Raw genomic sequence first — 13,200 nt, forward strand, 5'->3', positions numbered from 1 at the left:
AACCCACGCAGACACAGGGAGAATGTGCAAACTCCACACAGTCAGTCGCCTGAGGCGGGAATTGAACCCGGGTCTCAGGCGCTGTGAGGCAGCAGTGCTAACCACTGTGCCACCGTGCTGCCCAAACTCTGTGATCTGCCTGTATTGCTCACAAGACAAAGCTTTTCACTGTGCCTCAGTACATGAGACAATAAATTCAAATCAGTTAGTTGTGTGGTTCTGCTTTTTAATTTAATTCTGAGCTGCACATCTCATTTCACAGAAGGTACCTCTGGCAGTGCTGCACCCCTTTGTTAATGCACCATAATGTCAGCTTTTCTGGGGGGTTTTTTTGTCCTTACATTTCTGGTGTGGGACTTCAAGTCACTGCTTCCTTGGAAGACAGTAAATCAAATCCTAGACTTCCTGCAGTGTGGAAGCAGGCCATTCGGTCTATTGAGTCCACATCAACCTTTCGAAGAGTATCCCACTCAGACCTACTCCCCTGACACCCACCCTCACCCTATCCTGCATTTCCCACCTGGCCTGTACATCCCTGCACCCTACAGAGTAATTTAGCATGGCCAATCCACCCTAACCTGCAAATGTTTGGACTGTGGGAGGAAACCCATGCAGACAGGGGGAGACCGCACAAACTCCACACAGACGGTCGCCTGAGGGTGGAATCGAACCCAGGTCCCTGGCACTGTGAGGCAGCCGTGCTAACCACTGTGCCACAGCTGATTCATTTGTGGTGACCAAAGAGTTCCTAACTGTGTTTCTGATTTTAAAAACGTTGCTGTCTTTTGCCTGTGTGAGCAAAGACGCATACCTGTGTAATTGTCAAGGAGTTTAAAATGCCCCAGAGCAACTTTATTCCACCTTTAACACTTACTTTCTGACTCCTTTGTGCTTCTTAGGAAGAACTGGCCGCTACACGCTCATCGAGAAATGGAGGGAGACAGAGCGACACCTAGCGCCGCATGACAACCCACTCGCTGCCCTGAATAAATGGGGTCAGTACGCCAGTGATGTGCAGCTGATATTACGACGCACTGGCCCTTCGCTGAGTGAGCGACCCACATCAGACAGCTCTGGCCGGGGCCCGGAGCGAACGCTGTATCGGCAGAGCCTTCCCCCGCTGGCGAAGCTACGCCCCCAATATGACGGATCATTAAAAAGGAAAGAACCGAAAAGGAAGTCATTGACTTTCACGGCGGGCCCGAAAGGGTTTGTCGACGTTTTCGGAAAGGCCAAGGACCAAGCTCTGGCCTCCAGAGGCCCAGTCAAAGAGTTGAAGAGGCTCGTTCTCCTACAAAGGGACAAGCTGCACACTCTTCAGAGCCAACTGGAATCCAATCAGCTGGAGACGAGGTACTGGGAGGGCAAGGCAAATCCCAGGATCGACGAGGAAATTCTGAGACTGGGCCAGAGGATCAAAAAGAATGAAATCGAGATCGAGGAGGAGGAGTTCTGGGAGAACGAGTGGCAGATTGAGCAGGAAAACGAAAGCCAGCTGAAGGAGCAGCTGAAAGAGGTGAAGCAGAGGATCAGGGACTGTGAGGAGAAGCTAAAGGACTACACACAGAAAATTCAGGAGATGGAGAGCGGCATTGAAGCAGAGAAGCTGGAGCAGGAGCTGCGGGGGGCTCATGTCAATGAGGACGAAGTCACGGAGAACCTGATCAAAGTCCGAAACGATATCGAGCTCAAGTGCCAGCAGAGTGCGAGGCTGAAGAACAGCCTGAGAGCTGTGGAAAGGACTTTGGGACAAGCCAATAAAAAGTTTCAGGTAACAGAACTCAATGACCTTACAGTCAGCGCCCACAACAGTAGCACACTTAAGGAACACTTCTGTTATTTTGAAGAACTTGGAGAACTCTCTCCACTCTTATTCCAAAAGATAATATATTTTAACTCCTGTTTCTGACCTCAGTCCTTGCCACCTGTTAAGGGAGAGGGAGAATGAGAAATGGGGTATTAGAACCCAATAGAGCAGACCTGCCTTAGCTGCTGATGGTCCAGTGTCCTGAAATTCTTTAAACCAGTTCTCAGTACGTTTCCCTTCCCATCTCTTGACCATCCGGGTGTCTTCTTCAATTAGCATTGAGAACCAATCTCACGGTGTCAGTGCAGTTTTTCTGAGAACATGTTAAATTTTTAAGCAATCTCTCTTTTTTAAAATGTTACTTCACGAGATGGAAATGTTGCTGACTCGGCAGCATTTATTGCCCCTCTCTAATTGCCCACAGGGCAGTTGAGAGTCAACCAGATTGCTGTGGGTTTGGAGTCATATGTAGGCCAGACCAGATAAGCTTGGCAGATTTCCTTTCCATTTGTGAACCAGATGAGCTTTTACAACAATTGACAATGGTCACATGGTCAACATTAACTGATGAGACCTTTTGGAGCATTGATACACAGAGGGATCTTGGGGTCCAAGTCCATGGCTCCCTGAAAGTGGCAACACAGTTGGATGAGGTGGTAGAGGAAGCGTACAGCATGCTTGCCTTCATCAGATGGGGCATCGAGTAGAAATATTGGCAAGTCATGTTGCAACTGTACAATCTTTAATTGGGCCATATTTGGAGTATTGTGTGCAGTTCTGGTTGCCACACTAGAAGGATCTGAAGGCTTTGTAGAGGGTGCAAAGGATGTTGCCTGAATTGGAGTGTATTAGCTATAAATAGAGATTGGACACACTTGGATTGTTTTCAGTAGAGCGACAGAGGCTGTGGAGTGATCTGTTAGAAGCATATAATTTGAGAGGTGTGGAGAGGGTGGATAGTCAGTCCTTTTCCCAGGGTGGAAATGTCAGACTAGGGGGCATAGTTTAAAGGAGATGTGCAAAGCAAGTTTTTTTTATGTAGAGTGTGGTAGGTACCTGGAGAAGTGGTAGAAGCAGATACGATAGCAAGGTTTAAGAGACAATTAGACACATGAACAGACAGACAAGAGAGAGGTATGGACCATGTGTCAGCAAATGGGATTAGTTTAGATAATCAGCGTGGTCAGCACAGACATGGTGGGCTGAAAGGCCTGTTCCTGTGCTACGCTGTTACTTTGAGTTCTATTAGTTTAATCCGTTATTCAAGATATTTATTGATTGTATATTGGCCATGGTGAGATGCGAAATCAAGTCCCCAGAACATTAGCTGGTTGGATTGCTAGTGCATTGACAGTGTCACTTATTCTTTCCATTGCTAGCCCACAAATTTACTGAATTGCAAGACTCCACCCTGAGGAGCAGATGAACCTATTGTGCCAGTTCCACCATTCCGTTAGGTTGATCTGTATCCTAACTCTAATTATCCATTTACGTTCTCTTACCCTGGCCTTACAAATAAAATCAATTGGTCTTTGTTTTTATCCTTTTTTTTCTTGAAACCATCGTACGTTGCCTTTTTTAGCGAGAGAGTTCCAAATTTCTGCTACCTTTTTGTGAAGATGTTAGCTTGGAAGGGCCTAGCTCTAAGTTTAAAGTCCTACCAGCTTACTCTGGGCTCCACCAGCAGAACAAATCCTTTAATCGTCTTAAACCATTCTAAACTGAAAAGAACAATGCAAGTCATGGTGGGATTTGAACTCATAACCTCTGGGTTATTCTATTTGTAGCCGAACCATGAAGCTTCCGCATATCATTCAGTGGTTGCCATGTTTGTGGCAACTTTCAAGTAAAAGAATTTAATTCATCTTCACAATTTGTTTTTGAGTCGGATTAAAATTTGAGCTGCCTGTTTTACTGTGACAAATGTTTCAAAGTAATTAATTTAAAGTTGCCTTTTTGTCTGAAAGAAGCTGAATTAACCAAACATTTTTAAAATGTAAAGAGAAAGTGAAAAATGTTACTCAAATTAACAGAGAATTTGAAAAAAAATCTATTTTAAATCAAGAGGCTGTTTACCTTTAACTACTTCACATTCCTAATGAATTAAGAAACACAATTAAAGACTTTTGTTTCTATAAACCTGAACAAGAGCTTTAAATATAAGGTAGTCCTTACAAGATCCAACCCGATACAGAATTGAAAAGGAACCTTTTTACTCAAAGAGCAAAGGGAATGCAGAACTCACCTACACATGGAGTGGTTGATGTGAATAGTGCAGATGTACTTAAATGGAAACTGGATAAGTAAAGTGAGGGACAGATCTGAGACAGAGAGATAAGCTAAGGTGGGAGGTGGCCCAAGCAAAGTTCTAACACTGGCATTGAGCAGTTGAGCTCACAATGCCAGTTTCTGCACTGTATATCCTTGGCCCAGCGATTAGCACTGCTGCCTCACAGCACCAGGTACCTGGTTTGGTACCAGCTTCAGGTCACTTCCGTGTGGAGTTTGCACATTCTTCCCATGTCCATGTGGGTTTCCTCCGGGTGCTCCGGTTTCCTCCTACAGTCCAACGATGTGCAGGTCAGGTGGATTGGCCGTGCTAAATTGGCCCATAGTTTCACAGGTATGTGAAGGCTGTGTGGATGAGCCATGGGGAATGCAGGGTTACAGGGATAGGGTAGGGGAGTGGATCTGGGTGGGATGCATTTTGGAGGATTGGTATAGACTTAATGGGCTGAATGGCCTCTATCAACAGATTCTATGATTCTCTGTAATTCTGTACTATTAGTTAGTTAAAATGCTGTTTGCAAAAGTATGTGTGATGGTTAGATTAGATTAGATTACTTTACAGTGTGGAAACAGGCCCTTCAGCCCAACAAGTCCACACCACCCCGCCGAAGCGCAACCCACCCATAACCCTACATTTACCCCTTACCTACACTACGGGCAATTTAGCATGGCCAATTTACCTGACCTGCACATCTTTGGACTGTGGGAGGAAACCAGAGCATCTGGAGGAAACCCACATAGACATGGGGAGAATGTGCAAACTCCACACAGTCAGTCGCCTGAGGCGGTTAAATGATCTCTAAAATCCAATAAAACAATTTAGTACAGTCATGTTCTAGTCAGGAATCAGGCGTAGTGAGCATCAGTGATGTTATCCAAACCATTCAGTTCCACCTTTTGATATAATTTGTAAAGTAATTTCCATCTTTGCACATTATAAAGCAAAGACTTGAAACATTCGACTTGTGCTCTTAATCATAACTCGGCCTGACCTTCCTTTGTGCAGTCTGTAATCACTCAGCCTTCCTCCAGTATCCTGTGTGGAAACACTGAACACAACCTCAAGAAAGAATTTGAAGGTCTTTCGTATCCCTTGCGCGTTTTCCAGAATAATTTGATACAGTCTTTATCAGAGGCCTACAGAGCTGAAAGAGTGCTGCCTAGTGGCCAGAATTTATAACTACACTGAGTCACTGAGAGCACACTGTGAGGACATTGACGGAACAATTCCAGATTACAGCAAATTTTAACACAGAAATAGTAGCAATGGAATGGAAGGTTTGTGGACAAAATGTGTGAAATATCTACCATATGTAAACCAGAGTGCAATCCTAAAAATTTGTAAAGCATCAATTGAATTGTACTCCTTTGTCGTTTAAACTTCAGAATAATAGTGTTTGATATTCTGGCAGTATTTAATTGAGCTTGTGAGTAAGGCTAATCGCTGGGGTTTGTGATTTGTTAAGATGGTTGATTTGTGTCCATATGTTGCAAAACTTTACAATCTCCCCCCGTCCCCACAGGAGAGAGAACTAGAGCTGGAGCAGCTAACGAAGGAGCTAAGGCAAGTGAACCTCCAACAGTTCATCCAACAGACAGGAACGAAGGTTTCCGTACTGCCTGCTGAACCGACTGATGACGAACTGCCTGCATCACAAGAGCAAGGTGATGTTCTGTCTGCTATTTTCTATTTTGCTGTTTTCCATTTATTCGCACTGTGGTTTATTACACTGGGACAGTCCACTCGTATTGTGGGGATGCTGGTGTTGGACTGGGGTGGACAAAGTTAAAAATCACACAACGCCAGGTTATAGTCCAACAGGTTTAATTGGAGCGCTGCTCCTTCATCAGGTGGTTGTGGAGTATAAGGCTGTAGGACATAGAATTTATAGCCAAAGTTTACAGTGCGATGTAGCTGATGTATTTTGAAAAAGACCTGGATTGTTTGTTGAGTCTCTCATTTTTTTTTAAATCGGCCTGTGTTCCTGGCTGGTTTTTATCTCAGTCATATTCTAATCCTGTGCACTCGTCCCATTCCCAATGTCCTTTCATCCTCTTTCTTCAACCTTTCTCTGACTGACTGTGTCATGTTGGAAGAGTATGGTGCTGGAAAAGCACAGCAGGCGAGGCAGCATCCGAGGAGCAGGAGAATCGACGTTTCAGGCATGAGCCCTTCATAGTGATTCCTGACGAAGGGCATATGCTCGAAGCGTCGACTCTCCTGCCCCTCTGATGCTGCCTGAGCTGCCGTGCTTTTCCAGCGCCACACTTTTCAACTCTTGACTGTCCAGCATCTGCAGTCCTCACTTTCTCCATGTTGCTTCATGTTGACTCACTCTCTGTGTCAGGTTGTGACCTTCGGTGTGTAAAAACACAACACTGTTGTCCTTTAACTTACACCTTTTACACTCAATCTTCAAATTACATCCTATTGTTCTTCTCTTTCTTTCTATCCTGTCCCACCATTTTGTAATTTTAAGTGTCTTTATCAAATTCCCTCTAAGCATCCTCGGTTGTTAAGAAGGCGGTACAATTGATTTGAACTATCTTGCTAAGGTTTTGGAGCTCTGTTTCCTGCCAACCAGTCTTCCATCCATGTGGCTTACACCATGTGCATTTCCTTTCCACAATAACCCCGGACTGGAACCTCTACAAAGGCCTCCGGGAAATCCAAATACAGACCATGAGTCGGGGCTTTTGTGGGACAGTGGTAGTATCCTTACCTCTGAGCCAGGAGCTCAAGTCCCAACTCTCCCAGAGGCATGTCATTGCATGCCTGAAGAGATTGGTTAAAAATACAGGAGAAAGTGGGGACTGCAGATGCTGGAGAGTCAGAGTCGAAGATTGTGGCGTTGGAAAAGCACAGCCAGTCAGGCAGCATCCGAGCAGCAGGAGAAGCGATGTTTCGGGCATAAGCTCTTCATCAGGAATGGGGGGAGGCAGGGGTCTGAAAAATAAATAGGAGGGTGGGTCTGGTGGGGGAAGGTAGGGGCAAGGCGATAGGTAGAGGGAGGCGGGAGCTAATTGTGATAGGTGGGTGGAGAGGGTGGAGCAGGAAGATAGACAGCTCAAGAGGGCGGTGTTGAGTTGGAGGGTTGGATGCGGGGCAGGGGGAAATATGGAAACTAGTGAAGTCGATGTTGGTGCCTTGTGGTTGAAGGGTCCCAAGGCAGATGATGAGGTGTTCTTCCTCCAGTTGGCGGATTTGGTGGTGGAGGAAGCTCAGGACCCAGCTCCTCCCGTGCATGCTATTCCTTTGTGGAATCCAATAAATTGTTTGAAAATGATTTCCTTTGACAAATTCCCTCTTCCTAATGCCCTTGAGCTTTTCTAAGTGCATAGCTATAATTTTTTTATTTACACAGGGGATGAGGATGAGGCTAGGTCAGCATTTATTGCCCACCTCTAATTGCCCAAGGGGAGGTTTAAGAGTTAACCACATTGGCTGAGGGTCTGGAGTCACATGTAGGTCCGACTGGGTAAAGATGGCAGTTTCCTTCCCTAAAAGACAGATAGGGTTTTTCCCAACAATCAGCAATAATTGTACGGTCACTATTGGACCCTTAATTCTGGATTCTTTATTGAATTCAAATTCCACCATATGCAATGATGGGATTTGAACCCAGGTCCCCAGAAGATTAGCTGAGTTTCTGAATTAATAGTCCAGCAATAAGGCCACTAGCTCCTCAAATAATTTCTTTAAAGATTCAATCTAACACCTTCCTGGAGACCCACATCAACAGGTCTATAGTTCTCTGCTTACTATCTATCTACCTTGTTGAATGGAGGTGTAAGCTTTCTGGGATTAGCAGGGGTATCAAGGGGGTAAGATAAAAGGGCAGACAGGAAGCTTTCAGAACCTACCCCCTTACCTGCGAGCTTGGGGCAATTGGAGGCCCCTCAATGAAGTAGACAACATCCAATACCATATTCTTAAATTATAGCACCATGCTGTTTTTAATTCCTCTGGAACCCAAGCCCTAAAATAACTTTATTCCATCACCTTAACCAGCCTTCCCTTGTTTCTAACCAATACATAACACCTTATATTAACTAATACTAAAGGGGCAAGTGAGAGGTGATTCTATTTGACTCTTGATCCTGGGGCCAATGTTCACTCCCACCACGATGTGCAGGAGCCAGTGTCGGACTGCGGTGGACAGGGTCAGAAGTCAAGTGAGCTTGTGATTTCAAATAAACCTGTTTGACTATAACCTGTGTGACTTCTGACCCAATCCCACCACAGCAGTTGGCTTGCTGAAGCTCGGCAGGGAAGGAAATCTGCCATCTTTACCTGGCCTGGCCTACATGTGACTCCAGACCCATGGCATTGGGGCTGACTCTATTATCAAATCTGGAATTGAAAGCTCGGTCAACATTTTCTCTTGTTTTTAAACTTAAAAGTGGAGGTGTGGGCAGCTTTAAAGCTCATCCCCTGCCCAATAAGAAGTTCTGCCAAAAATAAGGAGTGTCAGATCAGCCATGATTGTATTGAGTATTGGAACAGGCTGGAGGAGCAGAATGGCTTACTCCTGTTCCTTTTTTCTAATGGTATTATCAAGTGCCAATCAGGCAGTTAAGTGGTGAGACGGTGGGCATCTTGACCTATCGGATGAGGTAGCCGAGAGGCCCTGCTGTGTCCAAAGCCCCACTGGGAGTGGCAGAGCCTTGTTCTAGGCCCAGGTTGTTCGACCATGAAGACCATCACTGACGACAGGACAAAGGTGTATTCAATGGAGATTGTGAGGAGAGGGTGGGGTTGCGCTGGTAGGGGATTGCAGTCAAGCACAGGGGACATAGCTTCTCGGAGCCACTGGCCTTCTGCTCTGCTTCCCCGCCCCCTCCCCCAACACACACACACACACACACACACTGTCTCTCTCTTGCACACACACAGTGTGGGCAGTCCGTGTCCCTGCTGTCTGGGATGCCTCAGAGTCAGGCGAGACATTAATTGACCATTTAATTGGTGATGGGTCAGGAAGTCAACAGCAATCCCTCCCGCCCAATACTTGATCTGTTGGAAAGGGGACAAATATTTCAGCGATACCAACCCTTCCTGCCACTTCTAGGAGGTGAGTCTCGCTGATGGTGACCATGACCACCCTTGCGTAAGGAACCACCTGGCTTGCTGAAGCCCGGATGGGAAGAAAGGCTGCCATCTTTACCTGGCGTGGCCTACATGTGACTCCAGACCCACAGCATTGGGGCTGACGCAGAGCTGGTCTTTGAAATGACCAAGCAAGTCACTCAGTTGTGGCAACAAATGATCCTTTCACTAGCAATGCCCAGATCTGGCGAAGAAATAAATGTTAAAACAAAATCTGCTATGCTACACATTAGTCCATTTTACTGAAGTATTGTCCCCATTTAGCTCCTTACGCTGCTCTGTTTTTCATACAAAATATTATCATTTAAATTTCATATGTCGGGTCCTCGAGTAACACCATCTTCTCTACATCCACCCTATCCAACCCTTTGATTATCTTGAAGACCCCCAGCAGATCATGCTTATAACCTTCTTGTTTTTTTCAGATCTTAATGCTTTACAAGCTTTTCTGTAATTACTTACACCATGATTTGTGTGTCTTGCACACATTTCTCACAAAGAGTGCTTGTGGCAATCATTGGTTCAAAACATTTGTCTCAGGATACAAAATTACACTTAGATTAATGCGTTTATTTCTGGTCACCACATTACAGGAAGGATGTGGAAGCTTTGGAGAGGGTGCAGAAGAGGTTTTACCAAGATACTGCCTGGATTACTGGGTATGAGAGGCTGGACACACGTGAATTCTTTTCTCTGGAATGGCGGAGGCTGAGGGAAGACTTGATAGAAGTCGATAAAATTTTGAGAGGCATAGATAGGGTTGAGTCAGAATCTTTTTCCCAGAGTTGAAATGTCTAATGCTAGGGCAGTGTGCATTTAAGGTGAGGTGGGGGGGGGGTGGGGGGGAATGTTCACAGGAAATGTGAGGGGCAGGTTTTTACACAGAGAGTGGTAGGAGTCTGGAGGGGCTGGGGGTGCCAGCAGGTATGGTGGGGCTGTTTAAGGATCTTTTAGATAAGCACATGAATATGCTAAGAATGGAGGGATATGGACCAAAGGTAGGCAGGAGGGATTAGGTTAATTTGGCACAATATCGTGGGCCAAAGGGCCCGATCCAGCATTGTGCAGTTCTATGTCCGACAATACAATGACAATAATGTGAACAGTAATGCAAAAAATAAATTGACCTGTATCTCATCTTACCTAGGCTTCTTCCTTTAGCAATTTCCAAGTTCTATAAACCTGTAGCGTAATATCTTGGTGCTTCACTGCAGGTCTTGAATGTTTAAAACTCTTTGGTTTGAAAGGTGTGTTTGTACATAAATTGCTGGGTTAAAACCTGAGAATGTTTCGATGCAGTAATCCCTTTGTACCACAAGAGGCTGCCTCGGGTCAGATTGCTCAGGGAATGACTGGTGACAGACAGGAATCATTTGCAACATTTGGGAAGCATCCTGGGAATGCAGACGTCCAAACCTGCAGCAATTAACGCTGGACTTCTTTTTAAAATTGTGACTGTGTTTTATGCCGAGTTGATCTGTGCGCTGCAATTTCTCCTGGCTGGAGGCCGGATGTTATTTGTCGTAACGTGACTCTACTAATACAACTTCTCTTTGTTGTATCTCCCCCCACCCCCCAGGATCACTGACCTCGACTGCTTCACTGAAATGGCCCAGTCCTGCCAGGCAGCTTCCCAGCAACTTGAGACTTCTGCAGAACCCTCTGATTTCAGGCTTTAATCCAGAGGGTATCTATGTATAACTAGATATACCTCCCACTGGTGAAACCATCTGGAGTGGCTCAAAGGGATCTTCCCCCATCCTCCTTGCTTTCTGCAAGAGAATGACCGATAAGCACTTGATGCAATGAGTTTGTCAACCGTGAGTGCCTTGGATAGTGGCTGCCCGCACGCCAAAGGTCAAACCATTTCACTATCGAGCCACTGATGCTGTTGGAGGGGAGGGAGAGAGATGTGCAAATGCAGCGGTGGCTGGACAATGAACAGCAAGCATTCCTGTGCAAAAATTATTGTACTTTTGTATAAATCCTCCATGAGCAGTCACAACAGGGCTGCCTTCCAAAGGCACGCTGGTTCAAGGTTGCAAAATCTCGAAAAGGGGTTCTGATGGAGATTGGGAAACGTCCCACAAGGCACACTGCAGGATCCGTGTATCCGCCAGCAGGTTACTTCAAGTTAAAAATCACCCAACACCAGGTTACAGTCCAACCGGTTTATTTGGAAGCACTGCTCCTTCACTAGGCGGTTGTGGAGGTTTGTTTAAAATCTTGGTTCGTTTGGTTTCTCACCGGGACTCTCCAGCTCATGTGAGGAACTCGCTCAGAATGCAAAGGTTAAAACTTCCTGTCTGTGTTCGCCAACTGGACCTGATTTCTTTCTCCCTGAGGTCCACGTGTGTGCATTACAGAAAAAAAGAAAATTGCTGTGTTTGTCATCTGGGATGCTTTTAAACTCAAGCTTCCTTCTTGTGTAGCCAGTTGTTCCTGTGAAATGTGTTTTTGAAGAAGGAGTTTCAAAAAAATGAAAAATTAACCCGAGTTCCAGAATACCGACTAAAGTTGATGGGTTTTGAACGTGGGGCTTGCATTCTGCATCATTTAGCTCCCTCAAGCTGATTGCTGCAGTTGTCCTGGAATTATTTTAACACACACCGCATTGTTTTGCCACATTCAGCCCCTCACAAGGAGGCCCTTCTGTAGACAGTGGGAATTAGTTTGTGTCAAAGTCACTGTGTGAACTCTCAGCAAGCACATTAAAAGCTGTCTGTGGAAAGCCCAGCTTGTAATGTTTGCAAAGTTCGGTAAACAAGTCAGGCGCCCACAGACCGTGCTGGTTAACAAACATTGACACAGAACAAAAAGAAATCCATATTTGATGGATCTCCAGCAGGGTGTGGCTGCTGGATTTGGGGAATTGAGGTGAAGGAGATTTGCCCGATTCCTGCTGTATTATGTATAATAAACAAATATTAAGATGGTATTTTTGGCTACACTTCAGTATATATTGGTATGTATAATTAATATAAGAATCTCTTTAATAATGTCACCTTTATATTATGCCAAGTGATCAAATGGACAAGTGCACAGACTGAATACATGAGCTGCTTCCACTGTTTGGGAGAACCATGCCTTTGGCTGGCAAAACAATCATTCTGTAAATCCTATTTATTACTTACTGTTGCTCTGAATTATTCAAAAGACTCATGGCACACCATATAGTTTCAATGGCAAGCATGCAACTCCTGCTAAATCAATGCAAAGTGTTAATATTTCAGTATTATGAGGTGCAATGAAATGTACTGTAAGATGATTTTTATCATGTTTTCTTGTTTCACTGCTTTAAGTTGTAACATTTTGAATATTAAATAGCCTTGTGCTGATATCCTGCTAATATGAAATGCAGAGAACAATAAAGTTCACGCTAATTGGTTGATGATGGAGTGGGTCGATCTGTATAACTTGGATTAAGTATCGTCCACACCTTAAATCTGCAGCTCAATGTTTAGTACAAATATCACACCTCGAATATTGCATATTTATTGGTTGGTTTAATACCCCATTCAACACAATGATGTGCTTCAACATTCAGCAGGTGGGGAAAGGTATCAGAAAGCATCACAACAAGATCTTATGGAAACATATAAAATTGCTATCGTAATAGAATCCCTACAGTGTGGAGACGAGCTATGTTATGAAAGGAATAGATAGGTTAGAAGCAGGGAGCTTGTTTCCACCGGTGTATAAAACTGGAACCAGGGGCATAGCCTCAAAGCAAGGGGGAGCAGATTTAGGACAGAGTTGAGGAGGAAATTCTTCACCCAAAGGGATGTGAATCTGTGGAATTCCCTGCCCAGTGAAGCAATTGAAACAAAGATAGATAGTTTTTGAACAGTAAAGGTTACGGTGAAAGGTGGATACATGGAGCTGAGGCCATGATCTGATTGAATGGCAGAGCAGGCTGGAAGGGCCAGATGGTTAAAGACAATGACTGCAGACGCTGAAAACCAAATACTGGATTAGTGGTGCTGGAAGAGCA

The 13,200-nt window shown here is 44.9% G+C and overlaps 1 protein-coding gene across 6 annotated transcripts in view; it reads left to right on the forward strand.

Moving 5' to 3' along the window:
- Nucleotides 1-12,600, forward strand: part of rassf8b (Ras association domain family member 8b) — a 113,747-nt gene extending 101,147 nt beyond the window's left edge. For all 6 annotated transcript variants that reach the window (XM_072562324.1, XM_072562322.1, XM_072562327.1 and 3 more), the window contains 3 exons: nt 900-1,771; nt 5,620-5,761; nt 10,786-12,600. In XM_072562324.1, the coding sequence (XP_072418425.1) occupies nt 900-1,771; nt 5,620-5,761; nt 10,786-10,907 (1,136 nt within the window). In that variant the 3' untranslated portion in view covers nt 10,908-12,600. The remainder of the gene's footprint in view (nt 1-899; nt 1,772-5,619; nt 5,762-10,785) is intronic.
- The last annotated feature ends 600 nt before the right edge of the window (nt 12,601-13,200 follow it).

The sequence above is a fragment of the Chiloscyllium punctatum genome, chromosome 44 (genome assembly GCF_047496795.1).
Source record: "Chiloscyllium punctatum isolate Juve2018m chromosome 44, sChiPun1.3, whole genome shotgun sequence".
Taxonomy (NCBI): Eukaryota; Metazoa; Chordata; class Chondrichthyes; order Orectolobiformes; family Hemiscylliidae; genus Chiloscyllium; species Chiloscyllium punctatum.